Here is a 17,855-nt window from a genome sequence, read left to right as displayed (position 1 = left end):
TACTGATGGTATGTCTCACTTCTGTTTTTTCTATTTTAAGCATTTTACTGCATTCTGTGGATGAAACATTGCATTTTATAACACTAGTACTACACTAACAATCAAGCTATTATGTTAGCAAGTTGAGGAACAGTTGCTGAAAACTGTCAAAAGACAAAGCACAGAAACCACCCAAACCTATTTCCTTCATGTTTTTCTTCCCTGAGCTTTCCCGTCGCCAGAAACGGTCTTTCTCTGGAATTTCTAGATGGGAACAACAGCTCACCCTGCAAGCAAGCACAAACGCAAACATACCAGGTAGGAGTAATTTAACACCTAAGGTCATTGGTGCATAAAATCACGTGACGTTTGTCTCGCGTACTTCCACTGCACCTTTCTGCTCGAGCCACACCGGGCGGTGACGCAGTGGCGGCAGCAGTGTCAGGTGTCGCACAGGTTTCACAAAAAAAAAAGAAAAAAGAAGTGACTCAACGGAAGTTCGCACAGGTAAGACGAAACCTAAAATAATAGCATAAAACGGGGTTTAATATACGTTGTAGCTACTATCAAATTAATAACGCCTATTTTGAAAACACTGAGGCAGCCGGTGACTGTTTAGGTCGAGATTTAGAATTTTATTGTCAAGCACGTGCACATACTTCTTCCTCCTCCTCGCTGTCTTCCAGGGAAAATGCCAAACCAGCCCAGCAGCTAAGCTTGTACTCTTAAGCGTAGTCACTGAGCTCTTTCGTGTAAAACTTAAGTGAAACTTACTTTGAATAAAATTTTGAGCGTTTAAATCTTTGTTAAAGTGCAGGTCTATAGGCTAACTACATTAGCTCGCAGTTATAACCACCATCTTACTGTTGCACCTGTAATGAAAGTTTTTTTTTTTTTTTAATTCAAAAAGACGCGATGCCCCCTGAACAGGGCTGCCGTTCTTAAAGTCGCGTCTGTTGCTCGCCTCTGTGCCGAGTCTTCACTTTAGACTCGGTTATTTTCGTCTGAACAGCTGATTTTGTGGTTTTGGTTTTAAGAATAGTTGCATCATAGCTCATTAATGTGTCAAATAATGCGGACTCCTCCTTAGTTGTTACCGTGTTGTGGTTACTTGTTGTCACGGAGAACTTTACTTTAAATAAGGGATAAAGGTCAGTATATAAACGGGTTTTTGATAAATTTATAAAGATTCTAATTTCTGTATTTTTATCACAGCGCACACACCAAATCTTAGCTTCAGTTCTTTTCAGGCTTTGTTTAAGATGTATTATCCAAGTTACCTCTGATTCAGTCGATGTTCCTGTTGAAAACCTGCACAAGTAACACAAATAGTAACTGTCAGAATTGTGGATCAGTTGGAAAACGACAGCTAAGAGTTAATAATATAATCCAGAGATGAGAGAGTGACAGTTTTTGAAAGATTAGATTATTTGTTGTCATACTAAAAAGCCATTAAACTGACTTGCATTATGTTTTATTAAGTGCTTAAACAGTAAATGCAATTTTTTCCCCTTTCAGGTTTCCATATAAGGTTGCTAAACAGGAAGTCAGAATTCTGAGCATTTGTTTTGCATACCTATGAAGCATTTCATTCTTTCCTTTGTATTAGTGTACAATTTTTGCTGCCTGTCGATGAGTGAATGAACACGTACAAGTAGAAAATCTCTCTTTCTAATAGTAGGGATTTGTGTTTGCTTTTGAGTCGTAGACGTCCTTTGTGTTTTCTTTGGTTTCTTCGGGCGTGTAGTGTTTAAGGATATGCAAAAGAGCGGATAGGCAACTTTAAACTGAAATGACCTGTATTATCCTTGTGGCAGATTGGTAGCTTGTCTAGGGTGTGTCCCTACCTTTCAATCGCAGTGCATGCAGGTATGGACTGCAGCCCCTGGATAACCTGCAAAAGAATCTGCAGTTTAAAAGGATGAATAGTACATTTTTCAGCACAGCTATCAAATTTGAATGAAGAAGTAACTGGCTACAGCAAAATATACAATTAATCAATTGATAAACTGACTTTCCTGCCAGGTTTAAACATTGTAGCAGTAATGAGTAGCCTCTCAGATGTAAGAACCTCATAAAAAGTTATTCTGTTGTTAATCTGTGTCTCTCCTAAAAACTCTAACACTAACCTCAGACTAAATGAAATTAATTATATATAACTGACTAGAAATACATCTTATAAATATGTAATATGTGCAGTCATGTTTAATCACGTTTATCCAAAAGTGATTTCATGAGCACCAGTTGTATTGGACTATGTAATCTATGTAGTCAGTCCTATGGCGAAATTCAGTCCAAAGTCCTTACACTATGCTTGTCCCAATTATGATTATGATGTAATAGGGACGCCTGAGTGAAAAGGTCCAGCTAGGAAGATGAATGATTACTGACTGTGCAGTGATTTCCAATTTATGGCTTTACAACCTACTGTCTGAGCACTAAACCAGGGTTTCATGGGCTAACATTCAGCTAATCCATCCTTGCTGACTTGGAAAACTGTACCAATAAAGCATGGGTTTGTCAGGACATTATTCATGACAAAGAAGACATTTCTGTTTGCCGGGAATGTGGTTGTTGGACCTTTTTATGAATGTTGGTTTTGTAAGGACAATGGGCTCACGCTCTGCTGTTATCAGTTTGTGTTGCTGTCTTGCAATCAAGTGGCACAAGCTGGAGAGCAAGTTTGAACATGTTGACTTGTGTGTTTGCATCCCACACTTCATGTGCTTGTTCTCCGTCGTATGTATGTCAGGAGCAAGAACAGATATCTGTCAGAGTGCATGTCATAGGCCTGCACATGTATTTCGAGTGCAAAGTTTCACTCTGGCATAAATCTTCTCAAGAGGTTGCATATGCCAAGAAAGTGGTGTTGCTGTCAGATAACTTGGTGGACTGATAGCAAATGCAGATTGGAAGAGGGAGTCTGTCACTTTATTTCCATGAAAAGCAAGAATTCTTCATTCAAGTGTCTAATAGAGGCAACTAGAGGACTGGCCTTGCTGTTTAAAAAAAAAAAACTTTTTCTTACAGGGAGTGCAGAATTATTAGGCAAGTTGTATTTTTGAGGAATAATTTTATTATTGAACAACAACCATGTTCTCAATGAACCCAAAAAACTCATTAATATCAAAGCTGAATGTTTTTGGAAGTAGTTTTTAGTTTTAGCTATTTTAGGGGGATATCTGTGTGTGCAGGTGACTATTACTGTGCATAATTATTAGGCTACTTAACAAAAAACAAATATATACCCATTACAATTATTTATTTTTACCAGTGAAACCAATATAACATCTCCACATTCACAAATATACATTTCTGACATTCAAAAACAAAACAAAAACAAATCAGCGACCAATATAGCCACCTTTCTTTGCAAGGACACTCAAAAGCCTGCCATCCATGGATTCTGTCAGTGTTTTGATCTGTTCACCATCAACATTGCGTGCAGCAGCAACCACAGCCTCCCAGACACTGTTCAGAGAGGTGTACTGTTTTCCCTCCTTGTAAATCTCACATTTGATGATGGACCACAGGTTCTCAATGGGGTTCAGATCAGGTGAACAAGGAGGCCATGTCATTAGTTTTTCTTCTTTTATACCCTTTCTTGCCAGCCACGCTGTGGAGTACTTGGACGCGTGTGATGGAGCATTGTCCTGCATGAAAATCATGTTTTTCTTGAAGGATGCAGACTTCTTCCTGTACCACTGCTTGAAGAAGGTGTCTTCCAGAAACTGGCAGTAGGACTGGGAGTTGAGCTTGACTCTATCCTCAACCCGAAAAGGCCCCAGAAGCTCATCTTTGATGATACCAGCCCAAACCAGTACTCCACCTCCACCTTGCTGGCGTCTGAGTCGGACTGGAGCTCTCTGCCCTTTACCATCCAGCCACGGGCCCATCCATCTGGCCCATCAAGACTCACTCTCATTTCATCAGTCCATAAAACCTTAGAAAAACCAGTCTTGAGATATTTCTTGGCCCAGTCTTGACGTTTCAGCTTGTGTGTCTTGTTCAGTGGTGGTCGTCTTTCAGCCTTTCTTACCTTGGCCATGTCTCTGAGTATTGCACACCTTGTGCTTTTGGGCACTCCAGTGATGTTGCAGCTCTGAAATATGGCCAAACTGGTGGCAAGTGGCATCTTGGCAGCTGCACGCTTGACTTTTCTCAGTTCACGGGCAGTTATTTTGCGCCTTGGTTTTTCCACACGCTTCTTGCGACCCTGGTGACTATTTTGAATGAAACGCTTGATTGTTCGATGATCACGCTTCAGAAGCTTTGCAATTTTGAGACTGCTGCATCCCTCTGCAAGATATCTCACTATTTTTGACTTTTCTGAGCCTGTCAAATCCTTCTTTGACCCATTTTGCCAAAGGAAAGGACGTTGCCTAATAATTATGCACACCTGATATAGGGTGTTGATGTCATTAGACCACACCCCTTCTCATTACAGAGATGCACATCACCTAATATGCTTAATTGGTAGTAGGCTTTCGAGCCTATACAGCTTGGAGTAAGACAACATGCATGAAGAGGATGATATGGACAAAATACTCATTTGCCTAATAATTCTGCACTCCCTGTATTTGTGACTTTTCCCCGAAGATGGAGAAAATAGGAGACAACAGAAACATCAGTAAATCAGTGCAGCAGAATAGTCAGTTGCCCACTAAAGACATCCCTTAACTATATGCACAAGGGACCATATTGCCATTGCGTCAAACAGATACATGAACTGTAGAGTTGAGATGCCTGAAATTGTTTGAGTATTAGTGTCAGAAGCTAAGAAATGCAGTCTGTATTCTAATACATATTTCTTACATTAGGAGTATTTGTGTTTTGTTTCTTTTAGGTATTTGGGTAATTGGCCGACATGGAAAGTAATCCATTCAGTCGAAGGAACTGGGCGGCACAGTCCATGCGTATCACTGCGAAGGAGCTGTCTCTGGTCACCACCCGAGGGAAAACCAATGCCATTGCAGAGCGCTTCTCCAAGTGAGTAACACTGTGTTGTCAGTAATATTTGCTTGTACTTTTAAAATGACCCTAATAGTAAAAGCTTAAATATACACTTATGTACTGAAAACTGAATCCACGTAGACGACAGCCCACTACAGACCCATGTGATTTGCTCTTGTGGTCTCTTGATCTCAGTCACAATTTCAGTATTTTGTGTGTAATACATCAAAACTAATTGGGACTAAAATGACTTATATTTGAGTTTTAATTAAGTTTTAAATGGTAAATGGCCTGTATTTGTATAGCGCTTTACTAGTCCCTAAGGACCCCAAAGCACTTTACACATCCAGTCACCCACCCATTCACACACACATTCACACACTGGTGATGGCAAGCTACATTGTAGCCACAGCCACCCTGGGGCTGCTGGACACTGGCGCCACCGGGCCCTCTGACCACCACCAGTAGGCAACGGGTGAAGTGTCTTGCCCAAGGACACAACAATCGAGACTGTCGGAGCTGGGGTGCAAACCGGCAACCTTCCGATTACAAGGCGAACTCCCAACTCTTGAGCCACGATCGCCCCTTGCTAGCATTGGGTCTAAACCAATGCTAGCAAGGTATAACTTGCTAGCATTGGTTTAGACCCATTTTGCTTTTAAAACTGCCTTAATTCATCATGGCCTAGATTCAACAAGGTCCTGAAAACATTTCTTAGAGCCTCTTGAGCCACGATCGCCCCTACTATTCAAGTCAAACTTTAATTGTCGCGGAGTGCATTACATGTTAAACATTTTTACAGTTAAAGACTAGTGATCAGTGATCTAAAGCACTTACCAACTAGTTGATGATGTATGGATAAGACCTCTTAATATTTTATGATTTATTGTTTGTGTTACACAGTGCTAAAAAATGACAAAAAATACTATATATTTTCTGTTAAAGGTATAAAAATATAAAATAAACTAAATTAAAACTTTATATAAACACAACAAAATCAGACAAAAAAAACAACATTAAATTAAATTCAAGTCTATCACTTATTGAGTTTACATTTTTTTTCAAGGTTCTTGAAGGAACAAATGGGCCTTTTAGAAAATTATGTGTATCTGCTTGTTATTGTTTTGAATCACTAGATGTCAGTGTTGTTTCTTTCTCTCTCAGGTACCAGAAAGCTGCTGAAGATTTGAGTGCAGAAAAGAAAAAAGGAGTAAGTACTTCTCTGAACAGATGGATAGTAGCAACATTTCATTTTCCAGTGACATCAGTTTAGAGTAATTTCTATTTTACCATGAGTTAAATAGTTTTGTGCAGCTGTTCCTGAATTTAATACATGAAAAAATAGAAAGAGTTCTCACATAAAGATCATCACGTCTTGTTTACAGCATTCTGATAATCCTGTCATAATGAACGGCATGATTAAATGATGTTTTTCTATGCAGCACGTCTTGCTTCATTTGCTCAGCATCCCCTAGTAATGGTGTTCAACTAATTACAGTATGAAGAGTGCACATGCAAACACACACACTCACCATGCCAACACACTGTCTGGGCCAAATGTCTTGTCCTGGCTTACATCTCATTGGCCACTTGTTGCGATGGGCAGGCTATCAAGCCCATAATCCTACTTTAGTGTAATCCCCGTGCAATGTTTCCAACTGTAGGTTAGCTGCCTTGTCAGAAAGACTGGCAAAAACCTGGACTGGGATTAAACCAATAACCCACCAGCTAATACCATGAAGAAATATGAGGTATTGTAGCCATGGTTGTGTATAATATCGTTATTGTTTACCAGTAAGGGTAGTTAGCTTCTTTTTTCTGTGTTTAATGATGTGACTAGTAATGAGGATGACATCAGCCTTTCTTCCTCTCCCATAGAAACATGATGTGACTGCATTAGACACACTACCCTGTGTTATTTTGTTGTAACATAACTGTAATGAAACACTGCTAGTGTAAATAGTTGGATTAACCACTGTTTTCTCTAACTCATGCTTTAGACTGAATCATTCTGGTTTACTTGTATGTCTATGAGGTAGGTGTACAGCTCATGTACCACAAAGGTCTAGTTACAGTATCAGAGGATAATAGTCATCTCCACGTGTGTCTGAGACAAGTTTGAATGAGCAGCGTAAAAACGCCATCTGGCTGTCTGTGTGTGTGTGTGTGTGTGTGTGTGTGTGTGTGTGTGTGAGGTGGGGGAAGGGGGAAATGAATAATCTGTCAGATAAATTACATTAAAAATTGATAACAATTTTGTTGCATAGTTATGAGGGACCAAACGATTAAACTGCAAAGAGTAAACGATGTGATATTATGTTAATATTCACAGATTCAACAACAAATGGTTACAATAAGAAACTGAGAAATCAATTTTTTTCCTCACAGTTTTTATCCTTTTATGTGATGTAACAATTCAGTATAAGAGCAACTTATTATTATATTTTATATGTTGTAATTTTTTGTGTGAGGGGGATTATTGCTTGGCAGGATCATCTATCCAACATGTATTTTCCTCCTGCAACCAGGGAATCTGCAAACAAAGCCTGTCAAAAGGGTCTTTGTGGTATCTGATGGTGTAGCTGTTCACAAAATATTGATGAAGTGAGTCAAATTCAGTTGTTCTGATAACTCTACACAGTCCTTGTAGCTTAAGCAGGAAAAACTAGGGAAGAAAAAAGAAATGCACTGGATATAGGGTCTTGCAGTCTCAGCTAGTTTAATACTATGCTATAATTAGTGCAAAATATTCGGCAAGTACCTTTAAATTCAGAAATCAGTGGCCATCAAGGCAACGGTGTAATACTCTGTGATGTGGTTCTTCTGACAGTGTTCTGATGGGAGAAAGCAGGTTTAACAAAACATGAATCTTTAATCTGAACTTTTGAAGTGTAGTTCCAGTTCCAGAGCAGCTGGATAATTAGCCAAGGCAGCTCTGAGTAGCTTGAACCTGGTTGAAGTTCATCCACAGCAGCCATAAAAAACCCTTTAATTTGTGGAGCTCTGATACTGTGATTCATCATGGCAGAGGGGAAATAAAAAAACTATTTTAATCCAGTGAGTCTACGAGTATGAGTGAGTTCCAGTTTGAATCATGACATTTAATGTTGTGATATTTATTATATTTATTTATAGTATTTATATTTATAGTATAAATATAGTATAAATAGGGTGTCAATGTTCAGACTGATGTAAATTATTACATGTCAAGCGTAACATTTAAAAAAAACCTGTTCAGCAGTATATAATTACTGCCTGTGTTTAAAAAAAAAAAAAAAAAAAAAAAACTAAAAAAACAAAACGAATTTTCCATTAAGTCTCCACTGAGTACTACCGATGAATCTCAAAACTCCTAAAAATGTACAGTCTCCAGTATGATATGAAAAGTATGACAAAAATGTTCCACCACAACATCACAATTCATTGTTAAGCTATTTTCATTTTTTACTAAGACTTTGTTGACGATTAATTCTTGTACAACCATTGCTGTTTTCTAATAACTATTTATTTGAATGGCTGTGTCCATGTTTTTAAATTTTGTCTTTGTCCTAAGACTTGTATTATTTGGCTGGTATCATAAATCCCATAGATACGGTTTTCAGTCACATTATCTTGATAAATCGTTTGGGATTGAAAGGCTGTCCAAGTCGTCACAGTTAACAAAGAGTTAACTTTTCCCTGTTTGAATCATTTCCTGCTCTGGTTTCCTGGGTATTCTGACTCTCTCTCTTTCACTTTCCTGCTGTTAAAGGGGCTGGACTAGCTCTTACAAGTAGATCTTGTCTTGCTGCTAGCATCCGGGAGGGCTCTGCCTCCCACTATCTGTCTGCACTGTGACCTGTAGAGGACCAATCAAAGGACTCCCACATCTTTTGCTGTCTAGTTGTGGTTACACCTCGTTCGGCCATTTCATCGCATTCAAGGTTTACTTTCTTCCTTTTGGCTTGAAAATCAAGGGCCAGCTCCACTACTTTTCAGTTATTTATATTCCTTGTGGTCTTGCCTGACAAAGACTGTCATTGTGCCTTTTGTTATTTTGTCCTTGCTTTTTTTTTTTTTTTTTTTTTTTTTACAGATTTCTTCTTTTGTCTGTCCGAATGTTAATTCAACTCTTTTTCAGATGTACCAGATTCATTTTATTCACTATGGCCGAGGTAGTGGTGTCTAGTAGTGGATGGGGTTTTGGCGCTCTTTTTTTGGGTTTGGTTTTCATTCACTTGTAATCTCTACTTTGCTTTCTTATATTCAAGGAGATTTAATTAAGTTAAATTTAATTTAGTAATAGCATAACTTGTTTAAATGTTCACACAGGAAGCTTTGATAGAAAAGTTCATGTTACAAGTTGATATCTTACCATTCTCACATCCTCTTTTTTTTCCAACACTTTCATAATTAAGGAAGTTCATGCCTTCTATTATTGTGCCATGCTGCTTGCTGCTGTCTTCCTGTCACTGGTGGCAGCAGATAAGTAGTGAAAAGAGTTGCTGTCAGTGTCTTCGGGTAAGGTAGAAATTGTCATGTGGAAAGGAATGCAACTGAAGGATCTGTCTCAGATATCTCCATCTTGAGCCAGCTGTTAAAATTCAGCAGCTACAGCATAATATTTATTTCCTGGACCAACTTTGAACAGCTGTTCACCTAATCCTTGGGTGAAGCCAAGTTCAGATTCAGGCATTTCCTATATTCCATTATACGGGACTGTGGATAAAGCTGTATGTCCTAATAGTGCATGCGTGTATAGTTTAGCTTATACACAGTGATTTTATGGTAAGCATAACATGCTCAACATAAAATTTTCTTTTCTTTTCTTTCTTGCAGTCTTTTGAGAGCGGAACAGTAGCCCTGCGATCTGGCAACCTCAGTGTTCTGAAGAAGCGCTGGGAGCAAGGAGGAACCGGTGATCAGGACAAGCCGTCTTCGGTTCCACCTCCACACCAGCCCATCTCACGCCACAGGCCTCGTACCTTGAACAGGCCTCCTTCCGTTACTGAGCCTCCGGTAAAGAGTCCTGGCCCACTGACAGATCAGGGAGGTCAACACGCAGCCAATAGTGTTCAGCAGGCCTCAGCAGCTCCAGAGATTGAAGACCAGAGAGGGTTGGAGAAGGAAGAGATGATGAATGAAAAGCTTGAACAGCACGTTCCAACCAGCCCGTGTGCCTCTTATGAAAAGCCCAGAGTGCCTTTGAACAACCTAAAGATGAAGTTTGAGAAAGGAGAAAAGCCCACAGAAAAGGTAAAATATTTTGCTTTTGATATCCCTGTAGCTGTGGTCACTGTATCTTCAACATGAGGATCTGAGGGTAAGGATTTTGTACTTTTGGGTAAAATAATTGTAACCATAATGCTGAGTCAGACCAGTCTTGTGCAATATTAGAAAAAAGACTGATGGCACAATGTTTCCCACATGTAGTGAGCTCCATGTTGCCTTTGTGACCATAGTTAATTAGTACATTTAAAACAATCTTACATGCTAATTGCTTTGCTGCTACAATCTCTGTCCAACAGTATACTAGTGACTCGTAGTTCATAAACAGAGATAAGAAGCTCTGAGTCACATATTAATGATTGATTAAAAACCTGTGACCATCCTGTACGTGCAGAAGTACTCAGTGCTTAGTGTAGTTTCTGCAGATTTTCAACATCCTTCATATTTAGATTGTTTTAAATGCATTACCCATTTTTACCCAGTTTCTTCTGTTTTCTGAAGGAGCGCTTGTCCGTGTGAATTTACCCTTGTTCTCCTCAGCACCACCCACTCATCTCTATCTTTCATTCATTCAGCCCAAAACAACAAGTATGCCACTCTTTATCTTCTGTAACAGAGGAATGCAGAAGCATTCCTGACCTGGGGCCGTCTCATTCCTCACAGGATCCCTTCTGAGGAGCAGTTGTCTTTATCTCACGTTTTATTAGCTGCAGTGTGTACCCTGCTCTACTGGGATTTTCCCAGTCCTGGGAATCATATTTAATTTTTTTTATTGTATTTTGTTGTGCAGCTCTGTATACACCATGTACTGCAGTCATGAAACAACCTATAAAATAAAATGAACTAAGTCGTAGTGTTTTTCACTGCTAGTAAAGAAGTGAAATTTACATTACTAACATTTAAAAATTAGACTGGAGCCTTTATAACTGAAATTGTTATATAACCTTATAATCAAATATAGTGCAGTGCACCCTTTGCCCCTGTCTGGCTGCAGCTTTCAATATTTTAATGTTCTAGTCGGTGTTTGATTTGCATGGCAGGGGCGGTCTGCGAGACAACAGGACTCCAAAGTTCCAGTGAAGCAGTCTGTAGAAATGGGCTATTTTAATTGGTCCAAACCAGCTCATGTGTGTAAAGGATAGGTGGTGCGAGAAACTGTGTGGTTTTCTCATTTGTTTGAGTAAAACAGGCATATTGGCAGACCAACGCACAGAGCTCACTCTTTAGTAGAGTGGAATAATTTTGGTTCTTTGCCCACGTGCAAACGTGTGTTTGGTTCTTTTTAACCACATGCTGCATGGCTGTCTCTGCAGATACCGCTCTGGTTACTGCCAGGTATTCACTGGATGCCTGAAAAGCACATGAGCTTGATTTTGTGCATTTTTTACTGCTGAGTTCAATATCTGCTGCTCAAAACTTGCAGCTTGTTTGGGTTTGATCCAGTCCTACAGGCAGTGTGACTTTTGATCACTTGCCAGTGACAATGCTATGAATAAAAAGATAAATGAACTGATTTAGGCCACAATTAAAGGCAGGGGAGGAGCAGAAAACAAATTTATGCTTAAAAGTTCATAACTTCACCTTCATAAACTGATCTTCGGAACCCATCAGTTGTTTTATTCTTCCAGGGTGGCAGAGAAGCACTTCGTAGTACTTCATCAGATGACGTGGAGCAGCCAAGCAGTAAGCAAATATCAGTAGCATTAATGAAATGCAGAAAGATTTGGGTTTAATGCAAAACAACGTCAGGCAAGGCACTTAATTTGATCCTCTCTTCTGCTTCAGGTCGCCCTGTGCTGAGGCGATCATCATCTCTGAAGGAAAAGATGGCCAAGTACCAGTTTGCTGTTGCTAAACAAGAACAGACACATTCTGTGAGTTCATGTAATAAAGAGGTTCACAACAAAAACAGTGAAAATCCCAGTAATTAAAAGATTACCTCGTATTTTGGAGATTTTAAGAGAATTTTAATGAACATGATTCAAAGTGATCAAAACAACAATCAAAGTCCAACATTATTCATTATAGTTACATCTTACCCGTACTGAGTTCGAGCTCCTTTCGCTTTCAGAGCTGCATTATTTGTTAGTGACAACAAGCTGCTGGAAAAGTTCCTCCGAGATTTTTGGTCCATGTTGGCGCGACAGGATCACACAGTTAATGGATATTAACTGTGTGGATATATGAGCTCATTGTCATGTTCAAGAAACCAGTTTGAGATTGAGTTTTGTTACATGGAGTGTTATACTGCAGCCGTCAGAAGATGGGTACACTGTGGTTATAAAGGCATGGCCATTGTTAGTAACACTACTCAGGTGCTGTGGTGTTTTAATGATGCTCCCTTAGTACTAAGGAGCCCAAGGTTTCCCAAGAAAATATCCCCCACAACATTACACCACCACCAGCAGCCTGAGCTGTTTATACAAGGCAGGCTTGATCCATGCTTTTATGTTGTTTACCCCACCATCTGAATGCTGCAGCAGAAATAGAGACCATGCAACATTTCTCCAGTCTCTGCTCAGTTTGTACTTCAGCAGGTCATCGTGGCCATGTTTACATGCATAAATACATCCAGGTGCTGTTATTGCCAGCAACTCAACTAATCTTTCCCACACAGAAAATGAATTTTATCATTCAGCACAGACCATTTGTTCTACCTTGCTTTTGTAACTCATGCTTCTCTGAGATGTTTACCTTTCTGTACCAGAAACAGGTGAACATCTCATTGTTTATTATATAACAATCAATGTTTCTCTCTTTTTCCTCCAGGTTTCGGCCCCACAGTCTGCTCCAAAAGCATCTGCATCTGAAAATGAGAAAGTAACGCCTGTGCCTGAATGCAATGGTTGGTCTTAAAGGATACTTGGAGAATACAGTCATGTGCAAATTTCATTTTTACTGTGCATATTGTGCTACTAGTCTGCTTTACCAGTCTTAATAATTGAGCAGCAACTGAGCTCGTTTATGTTCTGTCTGTTTTAGGGGACAGCACGGAGCAACCAAAATCACCACGGGTGAGTCATCACAGTGAACAGTAGACATGCACATATCATTAACTTAAAAAAAAAAAAATCAGCCAGTGTTAATTGTCAATAAAGCTGACACTATTTATGTTTTTAGAAGTTTCGCCCACCAGAGAAGGAGACGTGCATCGCTTGTACAAAGCAAGTGTATCCACTGGAGAGACTTGTGGCCCATCAGCATGTCTACCACAAAAGCTGCTTCCGCTGTATTCATTGCAGCACAAAGCTTAGGTAAGCATTCACACCAGATGCTTCCACTTCTATATCATAATCTCCTCTCATGTAAATATTCCTGTCTGTTTTATAGTCTTGCAAATTATGCTTCTCTGCATGGAAACATCTACTGCAAGGCCCATTTCAACCAGCTCTTCAAAGCCAAAGGCAACTATGATGAAGGCTTTGGTCATCGGCCTCATAAGGAGATGTGGGAGCCGCGAGTTGACGGAGATGAAGATGTTGAAGCGGTGAAGCAAAAAGAAGAAGAGAAAACTGCAACAGTGAATCGTCCAGCTGAGAGTGCCTCAGACATGCAGCCTGTCCCAGATGTGGAAACGTCTCCACATGTTAAGGTTACAGATCTGACCGCCTTACTGGAAAAGCAGAGTCGCAAGCAGACAAATGTGATCTCTGATGAGAAAGCTCAGTCAGAAAAGCCAACTGAGAAACGCAAACTGAAGATCGACTGGCCTCCCCGGACGGGTGAGCAGCACACCGGGACAGAATCCCTTAGTCCAGTCACAGAGGACATTGGTTCAAGCCGACCCTGGAGAGCCAAGTGGCCTCCAGATGATGAAGCGCCTTCAACTTTCCAGAGCTCAGAGCGTGCTGAATTGAAGAGCCTGAGGAGGAGCACTTCTCTTAAGGAGCGGATTCGGCCTTTTACAATAGCAGCCAAACCCAAGTCCACAAACCCCACAGGTCCTCGCGAGCCTCGTCGTAATCTCAAATCTCTGCAGGATTGGAGAGCATCTTTTGAGGAAAAAACATCTTCTGAAGAATCAACCAAGGAAAATAAGCCAGAAGTCCAGCAGGAGAAAAAGCAGAAAAAGAAAGAGAAGATGTCTCAGATGCAAAGTGAAGATAAAGAGACCATCTCTGAGGGGGACGTGGCGAGTCAGGTTGAGAAAAAGAAAGAAAGAGATGAGGGAGTAAAAAGAAATACAAAAGGAGACAAGGCGGCTGGGGATGAGGGCTCTTTGAGAAGCTTATCTCCTGAGATGCCAATCAACCTTTCTCCACCATCAAAGCCAAACCAGAACCGCACCTCCCAGGATGTGGGCTTCTGGGAAGAGGACAAAGAAGGAAGTGATGCAGAGGATCTGAGTGCAGAGGATATAATCAAGAAGAACCGCTGTTATGAAGAGGAGGAGGACACTGAGTCATAGAGTACCTTACAATTTTACTGTCACTTCCTTACACCTTAAAACCCCTTTTCATATTCTCAGCTTCTACGTAGATTATAATTTTAGCTTTGCCAGATTTTATAGTGATGCAAAAGTGTGTAATAGAGTATGCGCATTCATGCATATTTATATATTGAATACTGCCTTATGTTAACAGTTAATAACTTAAAAATGCAAAATTTTCGCATACTTATTTTCATTATATAGTTTAAACATATCTGATGTATCTTGTTTATGACTGATGATATTACTGGAAGGCTGGCCTCTGTTAAATTGAATCATTGACTGTGGTCATTATGTGCAGCGTGAGCAGCATATTATGTGCAGGAGGTGTATCCACAATCTATTATAATTTATGTGGCACTTAATAGTACTCTTTAACTACGGGGAGTACCAGACTGCATGCAGCCAAACAGTCACAACGTGCAAGAAACAGTCTAAATATCGGCACTGCTAAGATGTCAGAAAGCACAGATATTACAGTTTAGGTTTTACACTTTGATTTAATTTCAATAGTAAATTAAAGAGAAAAAATTAAACAGAAGTTGAACAATTATGTGCTTGCTAAGAATTTACCTTATCTCCATACAACAACAAAAGCCTTGTCTTCTCTCAAGGATGAAAATACTGTCCATTAGTGTCAGTACTCCCTAATAGCTGTCCCTTTGTTATGTAATTACTCTGATTTTTTTTTTTTCCCCTCTCTGCAAGCGTCAGGCATATTGAAATCACTTAATTTTCTCAATCAATCAATCAATCAATCAATCAATCAATCGTACTATGCTAGCTGTAGCCTATCTCAGCTACCATAGGGCGAGAGGCAGGGTACACCTGGACAGGTTGCCAGCCTGACGCAGGGCTCCACATCTCACTATGATTAGCGTGCATCTGAACATTCAACTATCACAAGGCCAGCTGCTTTTACTTGGTTAAAGTAACTAGATATTTAGGTATACAGACAAACAAGCGAGTGAAGTCCAACACCATGCTGCTGGGGGATTTTTGCTTTGATAGAAGTACAATTAGCGATACAGTGATACATCAGAAAAGGCTTCCCTTAGTCTCAATCATAGCTGAAAAAGCTTTGATATGTTATTTATTTAGAGCTTTTTGATTGTGATGTTACATGTTAGAATATTTTTATTATTAATCACCATTGTCACAGTACAGAACTTTTTCTGGTAGGAAACTTTTCAGTTGCATACCCTTGGGGCCTTCAGATTTTTTTTTGTTTTGTTTCATTCTTCTCAAATGTAATCCGGTTTATACTGTATGTTCACTCTTTGTATTTTATATTGGTGGGATGTATGTTTTTAATAAATTGAACAATAAACCTTGGGTACCACAGTCTAAGCTGTCCGTTCAATGGAGGATTTGAGCAAAATGGACTCTTTTAATGTATAAACTACACAGGAACACAAAGGTTCATCTAGACCAGGGGTCAGCAACCTTTAACACCCACGCAAAAGAAATCACTGGGAGCCGCAAATACTTTTTGACATCTAAAATGAAGATAACACTGTATATATTGAGGGTTTTTTTTTTTTTTTTTTTTTTTTTTTTTTTTTTTAAAACCTTTATGCTTTGTGTGAACAACTAAGGTGTGTTGCTTAAATCCATGAAGTGCTACAGAGAGAATTGCATTTTATTTATGTAATTAACACATTTTGAACTCTTAAAGAAATATAACCAAAGGAAAGACACCCAGCTGAACTAAAATGATCCATGTAGCAAACAAAAACTGTTGTGAGCCGCCACCCTTATATCACCTTTGGGCTTTTGGAGCCTTGACCTGACTTTTAAAAAAATAATTGGAAAAAAAGCACTATGCTGCTAAAAGATGAAAAATAGATATTTGCAAAAGTCTGCCTAAATATGTATTTTACCTGGTTAATGTGTGTGGCGGGGCGTGGCCGGGAGGCGGACGCGCCTGAGCGGCACCCGCGATCACGCCTCGCCGCCTTAACGTCTGTGCTATCTCTGCTGTTGTGTTGGTATGTGTCGGGCTGTGAGCTTTAACACCGGCTGTATGCGTACAGCAACCGTGTGTGAAAAGTGGTCAATAAAGAGATGCTGAAAAGCGTTTTCATGCAAACGTCGTCGGGTCTGCCGTGATATGTTTACAATGGGACTTCTGCTCCTGAACCTCTGCGCGCAGCGTCTGCAAATCGGAGTTGTACGAAGTCACTTTCATCTTCACGCAGGACTGTAAGCTGTCATCTGTGAGGCGTGAGCGGCGTTTGTTTTGAACATAGTTCACGGTGGAGAACAGCTGCTGACATAATGTGGATCCGAAGATCGATAATTAGCCTACCTGGGGTTGAAAGTCTCGATAAATGCACGGCGTTTCGGCGGGTATATCGGCTTCCGCAAGTGTGACGCTTATTTTGAGCGATCAAAAACTAATAGAATATAATTTTATATTTATATTTCAATATCACAGTAATCTTCCAATTTAGAACTACAAGTTAAAAAAGAACTAACATAAATAAAATACACTTCAGCTAATTAAAAAAATAATTTATTTTCCCAAACCACGCGGAGCCGCACTAAAAGGATTAAAGAGCGGCATGCGCTCCGGAGCCGCAGGTTGCCGACCTGACCGTTGTGTCATGGTCTTATAATTTTATTCTGTTGCAGACCAGTCAGAATACATCATCGTTCTTAATTTATCTCGAAATGAGTGCTATTGATGCTGGCAAGGTCATTGATTTCCATTTGAGAACTGACAATCTGTGATTCACAGTGAGGCAAAGAAAGCTCTAATTTGTGATAAATATGAACTTTATCCCTTTATACTGAATGAATAACATCCAATGTTTACTGTCATCTTACAGCTTTGCTGTTATCTAACCAGTGTGCTTAGAAAGATATTTACCTTAATCATCCCGTAAATGTTGTGCTTATCTGAAAAACCTATTAATATGATCTCCATTTAAAAAAAAAAAAAAAAAAAAAAAAAAAAAAAAAAAAGCTGAATAAAATTTTTTTAAACCAGACAAACATTTCATCTACATGAAGAAACAACTTTTTTTTGCTGGCATTAAAAAAGTGAAGTTAGTCTTAAGATTTAAAGTTAGCAGCCAGAATGCTCATTAAAATTAAACCTGAAGGGAAGAGGAAAGAGAAGAATGTAGTCAGTAGTGTGATGACTTTAAATATTTTATTAACATTTTTGGCATATTTATCTGATTGCTTTAAGAGACGACAAGAAAATACAAAAAAGTGAATTTGATATGAAAGAAGAACATATATAAGAAGGGATGTGAGGGCAGGATAGGTCTGTTGC

The 17,855-nt window shown here is 39.5% G+C and overlaps 1 protein-coding gene across 1 annotated transcript; it reads left to right on the top strand.

The window, feature by feature from the left end:
* The first annotated feature begins 405 nt into the window (after window positions 1–405).
* On the top strand, window positions 406–14,672 carry LOC146632098 (LIM domain and actin-binding protein 1-like). The gene is made up of 10 exons (XM_085354064.1): window positions 406–486; window positions 4,826–4,968; window positions 6,097–6,142; window positions 9,751–10,167; window positions 11,769–11,823; window positions 11,926–12,014; window positions 12,910–12,985; window positions 13,123–13,154; window positions 13,261–13,394; window positions 13,471–14,672. Exons 2-10 carry the CDS (start codon window positions 4,847–4,849, stop codon window positions 14,546–14,548), a joined length of 2,049 nt encoding a protein of 682 aa, XP_085210190.1. The 5' UTR covers window positions 406–486; window positions 4,826–4,846; the 3' UTR covers window positions 14,549–14,672.
* The last annotated feature ends 3,183 nt before the right edge of the window (window positions 14,673–17,855 follow it).

This window comes from Diplotaxodon limnothrissa, linkage group LG5, assembly GCF_057381915.1.
Source record: "Diplotaxodon limnothrissa isolate DT_005_m linkage group LG5, D_limnothrissa_male_GT1.1, whole genome shotgun sequence".
NCBI lineage: Eukaryota > Metazoa > Chordata > Actinopteri > Cichliformes > Cichlidae > Diplotaxodon > Diplotaxodon limnothrissa.
Note: the sequence above shows the minus strand (reverse complement) of the source record. Positions and strands in the feature narration are given on the sequence as shown.